This window comes from Gadus chalcogrammus, chromosome 6 (genome assembly GCF_026213295.1).
Source record: "Gadus chalcogrammus isolate NIFS_2021 chromosome 6, NIFS_Gcha_1.0, whole genome shotgun sequence".
Lineage (NCBI taxonomy): Eukaryota > Metazoa > Chordata > Actinopteri > Gadiformes > Gadidae > Gadus > Gadus chalcogrammus.
Genome location: NC_079417.1, coordinates 1,829,356 through 1,841,671, shown reverse-complemented (window position 1 = coordinate 1,841,671; position 12,316 = coordinate 1,829,356). Strand labels below are relative to the sequence as shown.

Sequence of the window (12,316 nt, the reverse complement as noted above, 5' to 3'; positions counted from 1 at the left end):
GTGTGTGTTTGCGTGTGTGTTTGCGTGTGTGTTTGCGTGTGTGTGTGCGGTTTACAACTGAATATTGCATTATCAGGAACTGTTTCTTATACTTTCTTAGTTTTAAAACGACATCCTATTGATCCAAAATGTTAATTAAAGTGTAATAAGGCGATAGTGCTGAGATGATGTTGACCAAGTTGTGGAAATCGTCATGGGAACTTTTGACATGGACAGGGTTAGTTTTGTGTAAGGCTGATATCAGACAGGATGTCACATCTGCCCACTTCTCTATTCAGAACCATTCTGGTCTATTTATAAACAGGTGGGGGAACCCCTTCGAGGGGGTCATTTGGTCAAATCCCGGTCATTTGGTCAAAATAACTTTCCGGAACTTTACCAACCCCTTTCCCAACCAGTCTGTTGTGATGCCCGTCTGAGCCGAAGAGTTGGCGTCAACACAGGACGCTCGTCTTCTGACAGCAGCGTTGACCCCACAACCTCCTGGCCTGTGGTTTGGTCGGGTCTGGCTCCGATTGGAGGACAGTTGGCCGGGTCTGGTTCTGATTGGATGACAGCTGACCGGGTCTGGTTCTGATTGGATGACAGTTGGCCGGGTCTGGTTCTGATGGGATGACAGCTGACCGGGTCTGGTTCTGATTGGATGACAGCTGACGGGGTCTGCTGGTCTGCGGTAGGGGCCGGTCGCCATGGTGGTCGGGTAGAGCTCTCTAACAGGATCCAGCTAAGACTCTAACGGCCTGTTGGTTTCTAGTTCTGTACAGACCTGGACCAGATCTCTAGGAAGCTCTGGTCTAGACTCATGGTCTGACTTAGCACATCACACCGTAGCCCACCCCCCCCCCCCCCCCGTTCATGAGGCTGCTGTGATTGGCCCTCCCCCCTCACTTTGGCCCCTCCTCTGCGCTGCACGTGATTGGTTATGATTAGTTGTAATTCCTTCAGATTGGCCTGTGTGGAAAGAGGTCCTCCATCACACACAGACAGACAGACAGACAGACAGACAGACAGACAGACAGACAGTGTGACTGGATCCTGCTGTGAGGCCCCGTGTGATGGTAGAGGCTCCACTCAGCCTCACACCTGGGGATAAAGAGGGCCCTCTGAAGAGTGATGTTATCGGTCCCAGGAAGGGCGCCCCCCTCTGGGGCCTCCGGGCCATGGCACCAGGGGCACCAGGGCCGGCGGTCCGTCAGCCACTCAGCGGCTCCGGGGTGTGCTTAGCGTGGTCCCGGATCAGGACTGAGGGCCGGTGGTCCTCACGTGGTCCGGGTCAGGGTGGTGGTCTATAGGGGGCCCGGGTCCGGACCGGGGGGTGTGTTGCCATGTCCTCTGAGGGGTAGTGGTAGCGCGGCAGGGAGCGGTGAGTCATGTGTGCTCACCCCCCCCCCCCCCCCCGGCCCCCACTCTGCGACCGTCTGAAAGCAGATGATTCATGGATCCCTTCCACCAAGAGCAGCGGAGACTGCCGCTCACGAGACGGGCCCCGGGACGGACCCCGGAGCTACTCATAGACCCGCGTGCCGGGTCCCGCCGTCTTACCACGCAGCGGGCCTCAACCTGCGGCTCGCGGGCCGGGGCGGGTCCCAGCAGGGGGACGAGGTGGGCCCTGGGAAGCCAGCGGAAAGGTTTCACTAACGTGTTCTAAAGATGCATTAGGTATTCATTCAGTTATTAGTGTGTCTGAGGACAGAAAATGGGCTCCGAAAACACTGTGTTGATGAGCGGTATACATGGAGAAGTGTTAACGATCACTTTGTTGGCATGGTAATGAATACGTATTGCTCATTTTACTGTACGGGATTGTTCCCCAGCGCACCGTGAAAAGACAGCGATTCTGAGTTTACATTCCGTTGTTAGTTAAGCAGCCTTTTTTGTTTGTTGGTTTCCGGTTTCTAATCGACAACGTTTTACTTTGTTTCATTAGTTCAAAATGGTTTTACACTATAAATATATATATTTCAGCCCATATGTTGTCTCTGAACCCTGGAAACAGAAAGCGGCCTCATCGATTCAGGATTCGTACGTGTTATGGGACTCCTTCCTCCTCGCTTCATGACCGTAACTGGATCTGAAACAAGTCATGTTTCATGCTCCGCTCTGCTCTGTGACACATTCAGATGGTCGCTGTAACAGGGCGACTCCCTGGGAGTGAGGTGTGAACCATAGAGGAGAACCCAGCTTTCCAGTGCTCTCTGGTTCCTCTGAGCCATGTTGCCGGTCGGCCCCAAACAGACCTCGCCAGAGGACAATGACTAGATCAGCGGGGTTAAGGCCGGGCACCTCCTCCTGCTTGTCCTCTGAATCCTGGTCCCTGACATGGAACCCAAAGCCAGGCGGGAGTCCACCGTTGTTGGGGCGTTGGTGATGCCAGACTATCTTCAGGGAGGACCTGGTGGTCTCTGTGTGTCTGTCTGTGTGTCTGTCTGTCTGTCTGTCTGTCTGTCTGTCTGTCTGTCTGTCTGTCTGTCTGTCTGTCTGTCTGTCTGTCTGTCTGTCTGTGATGTAATTGAGTCATCATGAAATGACTGAACTGACTTTCACCAAAGTGATTTACTTTGATTCTCATTTTTAGTGGCATAGCGCCAGCACTAAACCTCAGTAGCTAGCATAGCGCCGCCAGCACTAAACCTCAGTAGCTAGCATAGCGCCAGCACTAAACCTCAGTAGCTAGCATAGCGCCAGCACTAAACCTCAGTAGCTAGCATAGTGCCAGCACTAAACCTCAGTAGCTAGCATAGCGGCAGCACTAAACCTCAGTAGCTGGCATAGCGCCGCCAGAACTAAACCTCAGTAGCTAGCATAGCGCCAGTACTAAACCTCAGTAGCTAGCATAGCGCCATCAGTAGCTAGCCTGCTGCTGGCAGTTACTGTGAGCCTGGGAATGCCTTCTAGAAATGTTAACGTGATTAGCGCGCTAGCCTGGGTAAACCTGGGCTGAATGGGCTGTGATGCTGTCTGAGGGAAGGCTGTGACGCCCGTCTGCTAGGTGTGTGCGTGTAGGAAGCCACCCAACGCCGTTGCTATTATGCTACTTCAACGGTATGTAAATCTCTGCTAGCTTAGCGGCCGGCTATGGGCTAGGTGAGCGCAGGAACACAGAGAAGCTAATCCGTCTGACTTCACACACCGGCCGCATTCCAATAGAATCCCCTCCCCTGGGCACCACAGCCCCGCAGTTCCTGACCCTGTTCAAACTTTGAACTGGCATTAATTACACACAGGTGGTTTGTGACGGTGAACTCTATGTTTGGAGTGGTTCTGACAGAGCTCTGTGTTGCGGAGGGAGGATACTGTTTTCAGACTACGGCGATAGCCGTAGAGCTCTCTCTGCAGCAGCAGCAGTGTGAACGAGCAGGAGATGGATTCCTTTAATGAGCTGAAGCCACACAGGAGCCGGTTCACTGCTGGACAGGATCTCTTTAACGACATAACTGCTTTAGCGCTAGCCCGACAAGCTTAACGTCAAACATGGTTAGTTTAGTGATACCTCACTAATGGTGGCCGTCTTTGGCCTTTTCTACAGCCATAAATACCTTCTCTTGTGGGGACTTTGGCAAGATGTCAGGATGTTTGGACCGTGGGACAAAGTGAGTTGTCCCACTCTCTCTTATTTATGAGCAAAGCGCACGCTTTAAGATCAACATGAAACAGCACTTAAGCTGCTGGTCGTAGTAAACATTTGTCCGGATGAATCTTAACTGTCTGCTGACCTGCTGTTGGTATTTAAATAAGCAGCGTCTCAGAGTAAATATACTGGGCAGCCTCGATGTAAATCATTTGGTTGTTAGCTGTCGCTCCCTCTATGGTCGCAACAGGAAGGAGACTGTGTCATGTTCTCCCTCTCAGACTTCCTGTCTATCTGTCTGTCGGCCTGTCTGTCTGTCATAATCTAGCTGTCTTTCTGTCATGATCTCTCTCTGTCATTGACCTGATCTGTCTGTGTGTCTGTCTATCTATAAACCCTTTCACACATTCAGACATTCATCCTACCTCCTCCTTAATGACCTGTCTGTGTACTGTCTAACCCCTACCTGCTCCTTAATGACCTGTCTCTGTACTGTCTAACCCCTACCTGCTCCTTAATGACCTGTCTCTGTACTGTCTAACCCCTACCTCCTCCTTAATGACCTGTCTCTGTACTGTCTAACCCCTACCTGCCCCTTAATGACCTGTCTCTGTACTGTCTAACCCCTACCTGCTCCTTAATGACCTGTCTCTGTACTGTCTAACCCCTACCTGCCCCTTAATGACCTGTCTCTGTACTGTCTAACCCCTACCTGCTCCTTAATGACCTGTCTCTGTACTGTCTAACCCCTACCTGCTCCTTAATGACCTTTCTCTGTACTGTCTAACCCCAACCTGCTCCTTAATGGTCTCTGTACTGTCTAACCCCTACCTGCTCCTTAATGACCTGTCTCTGTACTGTCTAACCCCTACCTGCTCCTTAATGACCTGTCTCTGTACTGTCTAAACCCTACCTACTCCTTAATGACCTGTCTCTGTACTGTCTAACCCCTACCTGCTCCTTAATGACCTGTCTCTGTACTGTCTAACCCCTACCTACTCCTTAATGACCTGTCTCTGTACTGTCTAACCCCAACCTGCTCCTTAATGGTCTCTGTACTGTCTAACCCCTACCTGCTCCTTAATGACCTGTCTCTGTACTGTCTAACCCCAACCTGCTCCTTAATGACCTGTCTCTGTACTGTCTAACCCCTACCTGGTCCTTAATGACCTGTCTCTGTACTGTCTAACCCCTACCTGCTCCTTAATGACCTGTCTCTGTACTGTCTAACCCCTACCTACTCCTTAATGACCTGTCTCTGTACTGTCTAACCCCTACCTGCTCCTTAATGACCTGTCTCTATACTGTCTAACCCCTACCTGCTCCTTAATGACCTGTCTCTGTACTGTCTAACCCCTACCTACTATGCACCATCTACAGCGTATGGAAAGCCTTCAGTGACTTTCGGATTGTTTCCCCAACAGTCAGAGAGCTCTCACCCTGGAACCGGAGAATGAAACAGAACTGTGGATGCTACGGAATGAATGAATGAATGAATGAATGAATGGATGGATGAATGGATGAATGCATGAATGGATGGATGGATGAATGGATGAATGAATGAATGCCTATTTTACTATTCAAATGGCCGGGATTCCGATTAAATGGTAAAAGGGGAAGTGAGATAGAGGAAGTGTAACGACTCCCAGCTGATAGATTCTACTAGCTGTCGTTTCCCCGTCAGCATCCCCCCCCCACCTGCTCCTTCATGCGTCATCACCGTGGAGCTGTGAGCTCTGGTCCATGGAGCCCAGACTGCACTGCCACCTCCAGCCCGTGATGCCGTGAGGGACCTCTCCTCCTCCTCCTCCTCATCTCTCTCCCCGGGCAGGATGTCTCCCCACGTCTCCTCGACAACGCTCCCGCATCACGCCACAACAGAGTGCCTTCTGGGTAGCGCCTTGGCTCCTAGCTCAGGGCCGGGCCAGATGGGACTCCCAGTCCATCCCATAATATCCCAGTTACATATACTAGACAATTTAGACGCTTTTATCCAGAGTGAGGGAATTAGAGCAGGTAGGGTTAGACATTACAGAGACCATTAAGGAGTGGGTAGGGGTTAGACAGTACAGAGACAGGTCATTAAGGAGCAGGTAGGGGTTAGACAGTACAGAGACAGGTCATTAAGGAGCAGCAAGGGGTTAGACAGTACAGAGACAGGTCATTAAGGAGCAGGTAGGGGTTAGACAGTACAGAGACAGGTCATTAAGGAGCAGCTAGGGGTTAGACAGTACAGAGACAGGACATTAAGGAGCAGGTAGGGGTTAGACAGTACAGAGACAGGTCATTAAGGAGCAGGTAGGGGTTAGACAGTACAGAGACAGGTCATTAAGGAGCAGGTAGGGGTTAGACAGTACAGAGACAGGTCATTAAGGAGCAGGTAGGGGTTAGACAGTACAGAGACAGGTCATTAAGGAGCAGGTAGGGGTTAGACAGTACAGAGACAGGTCATTAAGGAGCAGGTAGGGGTTAGACAGTACAGAGACAGGTCATTAAGGAGCAGGTAAGGGTTAGACAGTACAGAGACCGGTCATTAAGGAGCAGGTAGGGGTTAGACAGTACAGAGAGGTCATTAAGGAGCAGGTAGGGGTTAGACAGTACAGAGACAGGTCATTAAGGAGCAGGTAGGGGTTAGACAGTACAGAGACAGGTCATTAACAAGCAGGTAGGGGTTAGACAGTACAGAGACAGGTCATTAAGGAGCAGGTAGGGGTTAGACAGTACAGAGACCATTAAGGAGTGGGTAGGGGTTAGACAGTACAGAGACAGGTCATTAAGGAGCAGGTAGGGGTTAGACAGTACAGAGACCATTAAGGAGCAGGTAGGGGTTAGACAGTACAGAGACAGGTCATTAAGGAGCAGGTAGGGGTTAGACAGTACAGAGACAGGTCATTAAGGAGCAGATAGGGGTTAGACAGTACAGAGACCATTAAGGAGCAGGTAGGGGTTAGACAGTGCAGAGAGGTCATAAGGAGCAGGTAGGGGTTAGACAGTACAGAGACAGGTCATTAAGGAGCAGGTAGGGGTTAGCCAGTACAGAGACAGGTCATTAAGGAGCAGGTAGGGGTTAGACAGTACAGAGACAGGTCATTAAGGAGCAGGTAGGGGTTAGACAGTACAGAGACAGGTCATTAAGGAGCAGGTAGGGGTTAGACAGTACAGAGACAGGTCATTAAGGAGCAGGTAGGGGTTAGACAGTACAGAGACAGGTCATTAAGGAGCAGGTAGGGGTTAGACAGTACAGAGACAGGTCATTAAGGAGCAGGTAGGGGTTAGACAGTACAGAGACAGGTCATTAAGGAGCAGTTAGGGGCTAGACAGTACAGAGACCATTAAGGAGCAGGTGGGGGTTAGACAGTACAGAGACAGGTCATTAAGGAGCAGGTAGGGGTTAGACAGTACAGAGACAGGTCATTAAGGAGCAGGTAGGGGTTAGACAGTACAGAGACCATTAGGAGCAGGTAGGGGTTAGACAGTACAGAGACAGGTCATTAAGGAGCAGGTAGGGGTTAGACAGTACAGAGACAGGTCATTAAGGAGCAGGTAGGGGTTAGACAGTACAGAGACAGGTCATTGAGGAGCAGGTAGGGGTTAAACAGTACAGAGACAGGTCATTAAGGAGCAGGTAGGGGATAGGACCTTTCATCTGGGAGTCTAACACGCTAACCTCTGTCCTGGCCTATTAGTCAAATGTGTGGCGCTGTTCAAACTGTCTCGCTTTCAGGCTGTTCAAGTTTCCCTTGATCAGCCAGTATTGTGTGAACGTTTGGTCAACAACCAGCCGTTCCTGTCACTTCCTGTGTGCTCCCACCACTTCCTGTCTTAGGGCGGGTGTGTTTGGTTTGGGCGGGGCTTCTATGTTTGTTGAGGCAGCGTGTTCGAGCCCAACAGGGTGACTGACCGGTCGGGCTCAGGTGGGGTCGATGTCGTTTCTGTGTGTGTCTCTGTCGGGGTATCTATTGTGGACTTTAATGCCCCAACCCGAAGCCTTACGTACTCACAGTTAATTGTTCGGTTTTTTCCTGTGTGTGTGTGTGTGTGTGTGTGTGTGTGTGTGTGTGTGTGTGTGTGTGTGTGTGTGTGTGTGTGTGTGTGTGTGTGTGTGTGTGTGTGTGTGTGTGTGTGTGTGTGTGTGTGTGTGTGTGTGTGTGTGTGCAGGGGAATGATGAGGAGGCGCTGGTGGACCTGGGGAAGACCAGCTCCACGCTTCACACCAACTTCGAGAAGGAGGAGCTGGAGAGTAAGTCAGTCAGTCAGTCCTTCAGTCAGTCCTTCAGTCAGTCAGTCAGTCAGTCCTTCAGTCCTTCAGTCAGTCAGTCCTTCAGTCAGTCAGTTCTTCAGTCAGTCAGTCAGTCAGTCCTTCAGTCAGTCAGTCAGTCAGGGAGTGAGTGAGTCAGTCAGTCAGTCAGCCACTCAGTCACTCACTCACATTCACTCACACCCACACATGGTTGCCGGTGATCTTGAGTGTGAGACGCCCTCAGGTCAGCCTGGACCTCCCCCTGAGTCTCTACGACTCCTCCTGCTCTTCAGAAAAGGATTGGTGCTTAGTGTGAGATCCACTCACCTAACTAACCTAGTGGTACTGACTCAGTACTGACCCAGCGGTACTGACTCAGTGCTGACCCAGTGGTACTGACTCAGTACTAACCCTACTCAGTACTAACCCAGTGGTACTGACTCAGTACTAACCCTACTCAGTACTAACCCAGTGGTACTGACTCAGTACTGACCCTGACTCATAGTACTAACCCAATGGTACTGACTCAGTACTGACTCAGATGTACTGACTCCTCAGGTCACAGGGCCGTCTATGTGGGCGTGCACGTGCCCATGGGTCGGCAGAGCAGGAGGAGACACCGTCACCGCGGCAACAAGCATCACAGGAAGAGACGAGAGCGCAGCTCCGACCACGAGGACGGCCGGGAGTCACCGAGCAACGGTAGGACCAGACCCCCATCTAGAACCCCACCTAGACCCCCACCCAGACCCCCAACCAGGTACCCATCTAGACCCCCAACTACAATAGGAATAGACCCCCAAAGACGGAGTACATCTAGAGGACCATGTGGTTCAGTGGCCTGCAGTGCATCCTAACGCTGACCTCCAGCCCTGACCTCTGACCTCTGACCCTGACCTCCGGCCCTGCCCCCAGACACGCCGTCCCAGAGGGTGCAGTTCATCCTGGGGATGGACGACGATGACGAGGAGCACGTCCCCCACGACCTGTTCACCGAGCTGGACGAGCTGGCCTTCAGGGACGGCCAGGGCCAGGAGTGGAAGGAGACCGCCAGGTGAGCACCAGGCCGCCCTGACTCACAAGAAGTCCAAGAAGAGAAACCATTAATGTACCTCTGTCAGTACAGTAAGGATGTTGATGGAACCAAACACTGTCAATCACTAGGCGAACCCGTTCCCTGTATAGAACAGAGATAACGAGGATAAGACGCTGCACCATGCTAAGCACTGTTTTTAACTGTATTGGTTGTTTGCGTGTTGGGGTGTCAGCTGATGGGTGACATCAGGTGTATTGATTGACTGTTTGTTTATTGATTGATTGTTCAGTTATTGATTGATTGTTCCTTTATTGGTTGGTTGTTGGAGTGTTGGGGTGTCAGCTGATGGGTGACATCAGGTGCATTGATTGACTGTTCGTTGATTGATTGACAATTCGTGTATTGGTTGACGGTTCTTTTATTGGTTGGTTGACTGTTCGTTTATTGATTGACTGTTTGTTTACTGGTTGACTGTTCGTTTATTTATTAATTGTTTGTTTATTTATTGATTGTTCGTTTATTGATTGACTGTTTGTTTATTGGTTGACTGTTTGTTTATTTATTGATTGTTTGTTTCATTGACTGTTCGTTGATTGATTGATTGTTTATTGATTGGTTGTTCTTTTTGTTTATTGACTGACTGTTTGTTTATTGATTGACTGTTCGTTTATCGTTGGCTTTTCGTTTATTGATTCACTGTTCGTTTATTGGTTGACTGTTCGTTTATTGGTTGACTGTTCGTTTATTGCTTGACTGTTTGTTTATTGGTTGACTGATTGTTTATTTATTGATTGTTTGTTTATTTATTGATTGTTAGTTTTTTGATTGACTGTTCGTTTATTGATTGACTGTTCCTTAATTGGTTGACTGTTTGTTTACTGGTTGACTGTTCGTTTATTGATTGACTGTTTGTTTGTTTATTGATTGTTCGCTGATTGGTTGCTGGCTGCAGGTGGCTGAAGTTCGAGGAGGACGTTGAGGACGGGGGCGAGCGCTGGAGTAAGCCCTACGTGGCCACGCTGTCGCTGCACAGCCTGTTCGAGCTGCGCTCCTGCATCACCAACGGCACCGTGCTGCTGGACATGAGGGCCGGCACGCTGGAGGAGATCGCAGGTCCGTGGGCAGCGCGTCGTTAGCACTCTGGAGCTGGACTGGACCGGAACCCAGTGTTCTGGGGGCCAACCGGTCCTCCAGCCTTAACTCGGACTCTTGGGCCTCCGCCTTTGGACCTTACACACATGGTGGCTGACGTGACCTCGACCTTACAGTCATGGCAGCTGACGTGACCTCGACCTTACAGTCATGGCGGCTGACGTGACCTCGACCTTACAGTCATGGCAGCTGACGTGACCTCGACCTTACAGTCATGGCGGCTGACGTGACCTCGACCTTACAGTCATGGCAGCTGACGTGACCTCGACCTTACAGTCATGGCGGCTGACGTGACCTCGACCTTACAGTCATGGCAGCTGACGTGACCTCGACCTTACAGTCATGGTGGCTGACGTGACCTCGACCTTACAGTCATGGCGACTGACGTGACCTCGACCTTACAGTCATGGCGGCTGACGTGACCTCGACCTTACAGTCATGGCGGCTGACGTGACGTGACCTCACAGACATGGTGGCTGACGTGACCTCGACCTTACAGCCATGGCGGCTGACGTGACGTGACCTGACAGACATGGTGGCTGACATGACCTCGACCTCACACACATGGTGGCTGACGTGACGTGACCTCACAGACATGGTGGCTGACGTGACCTCGACCTTACAGCCATGGCGGCTGACATGACGTGACCTGACAGACATGGTGACTGACATGACCTCGACCTCACACACATGGTGGCTGACGTGACGTGACCTCACAGACATGGTGGCTGACATGACCTCACAGACGTAGTGGCTGACGTCACCTCGACCTCACAGACATGGCGGCTGACCTGTGTGTGTGTGTGTGTGTGTGTGCCTCTACAGACATGGTGATTGACAGCATGCTAGCGTCGGGGCAGCTGGAGGCGGGGGTGGAGCACAAGGTGAAGGAGGCCATGTTGAAGCGCCACCACCACCAGAACGAGAAGAAGCTGAGCAACCGCATTCCCCTCGTGCGCTCCTTCGCCGACATCGGCAAGAGGCAGTCAGACCCCCACCTGCTGGAGCGCAACGGTGAGAGAGAGGGAGGGAGAGAGGGAGGGAGGGAGGGGGAGAGAGAGGGAGAGAGAGAGGGGGAGAGAGAGGGGGAGAGAGAGAGAGAGAGAGAGAGAGAGAGAGAGAGAGGGTTGGGATTGATGTTGGGGTTTGGTGTTTGTCCCAGCTCTGTTCTGCAGGAGAGTTGTGTGACCCTGTGATAACATCGAATGAACACACACACACGCACACGCACACACACACACACATCTCAATGTTTTAGGGGAAACTGAGCTGAATCTGTGTGTTTGCTTCCTGCTTCCTGTTTCCTGTGAGTGTACAGGAAGCTGTGCGCCCCCGCGGGGTGTGATAGCATTCAATAAACCCTCATTAATAAACACCTCCTTCCAGTCCGCACCTCGAACCCCAGCGACCCCCGGCCCTCCTCCTCCCTGCTCCTCAGTCCTCCTCCTCAACTCAACTCCCTCCTCCCTTTTCCTCCCCCATCCTCCTCCCATGCCTCCCCCCTTCCCGACTCTGGTCTCCTCCCGTTCCCCCTCCCCCCTGTGTCCCCCCCCCCCTGTGGCCTCCTCCTCCCGTTCTCCTCCTCCCGTTCTCCTCCTCCCTCCTCCTTTAGGAACAGGTCTGCTGGCGTCGCCCCAGTCGGCCCCCGGGAACCTGGACCAAAGCAAGGTCCTGGAGGGCCGCGGTACCCCAGGAGGAGGAGGAGGGAGCAGAGAGAACAGCACTGTGGACTTCAGCAAGGTATCTCCTCCCCCTTCTTCAGATATAGTCTCCAGAAGTACATGCTGATCAGCCCGTGCCTCTCTCTTGGATTAAATAATCGTGGTATCAACGCAACTAAACCCCTCCCACTCACTCATAACCCCTCCCACTCACCCTGACCTCTTCCCACTCACCCTGTTACCCCTCCCACTCACCCTGACCTCTTCCCACTCACCCTGTTACCCCTCCCACTCACCCTGACCTCTTCCCACTCACCCTGTTACCCCTCCCACTCACCCTGAACCCCTCCCACTCACCCTGAACCCCTCCCACTCACCCTGAAGCCCTCCCACTCACCCTAAACCCCTCCCACTCACCCTTAACCCCTCCTACTTACCAGTAACCCCTCCCACCCAGCCATCCAAGCTCACTAGTTGTTGTCACTCAGTTGCACAGACCGTAAGAGGACCGAACTGCTGGTCTTTATTTAAAGGAGAGGTTTCAATCTTACACATTGCGACTTTAAGATAATAGTAATGAAAACAAACTTTTCTCGAGTCCCACTGCGGACGAGGGCGTCGGTGTCGACAACGCTCTTCGATGTGGGGAGGACCTGAGG

General features: G+C 51.8%; 1 protein-coding gene across 1 annotated transcript in view; it reads left to right on the top strand.

Moving 5' to 3' along the window:
• The window catches only part of LOC130383950 (sodium bicarbonate cotransporter 3-like), a 12,715-nt gene extending 927 nt beyond the window's left edge, over positions 1–11,788 (top strand). Inside the window, exons 2-7 of the mRNA XM_056591890.1 lie at positions 7,727–7,808; positions 8,367–8,510; positions 8,724–8,862; positions 9,797–9,957; positions 10,822–11,010; positions 11,609–11,788. Of these exons, the coding sequence (XP_056447865.1) occupies positions 7,727–7,808; positions 8,367–8,510; positions 8,724–8,862; positions 9,797–9,957; positions 10,822–11,010; positions 11,609–11,784 (891 nt within the window). The 3' untranslated portion in view covers positions 11,785–11,788. The remainder of the gene's footprint in view (positions 1–7,726; positions 7,809–8,366; positions 8,511–8,723; positions 8,863–9,796; positions 9,958–10,821; positions 11,011–11,608) is intronic.
• The last annotated feature ends 528 nt before the right edge of the window (positions 11,789–12,316 follow it).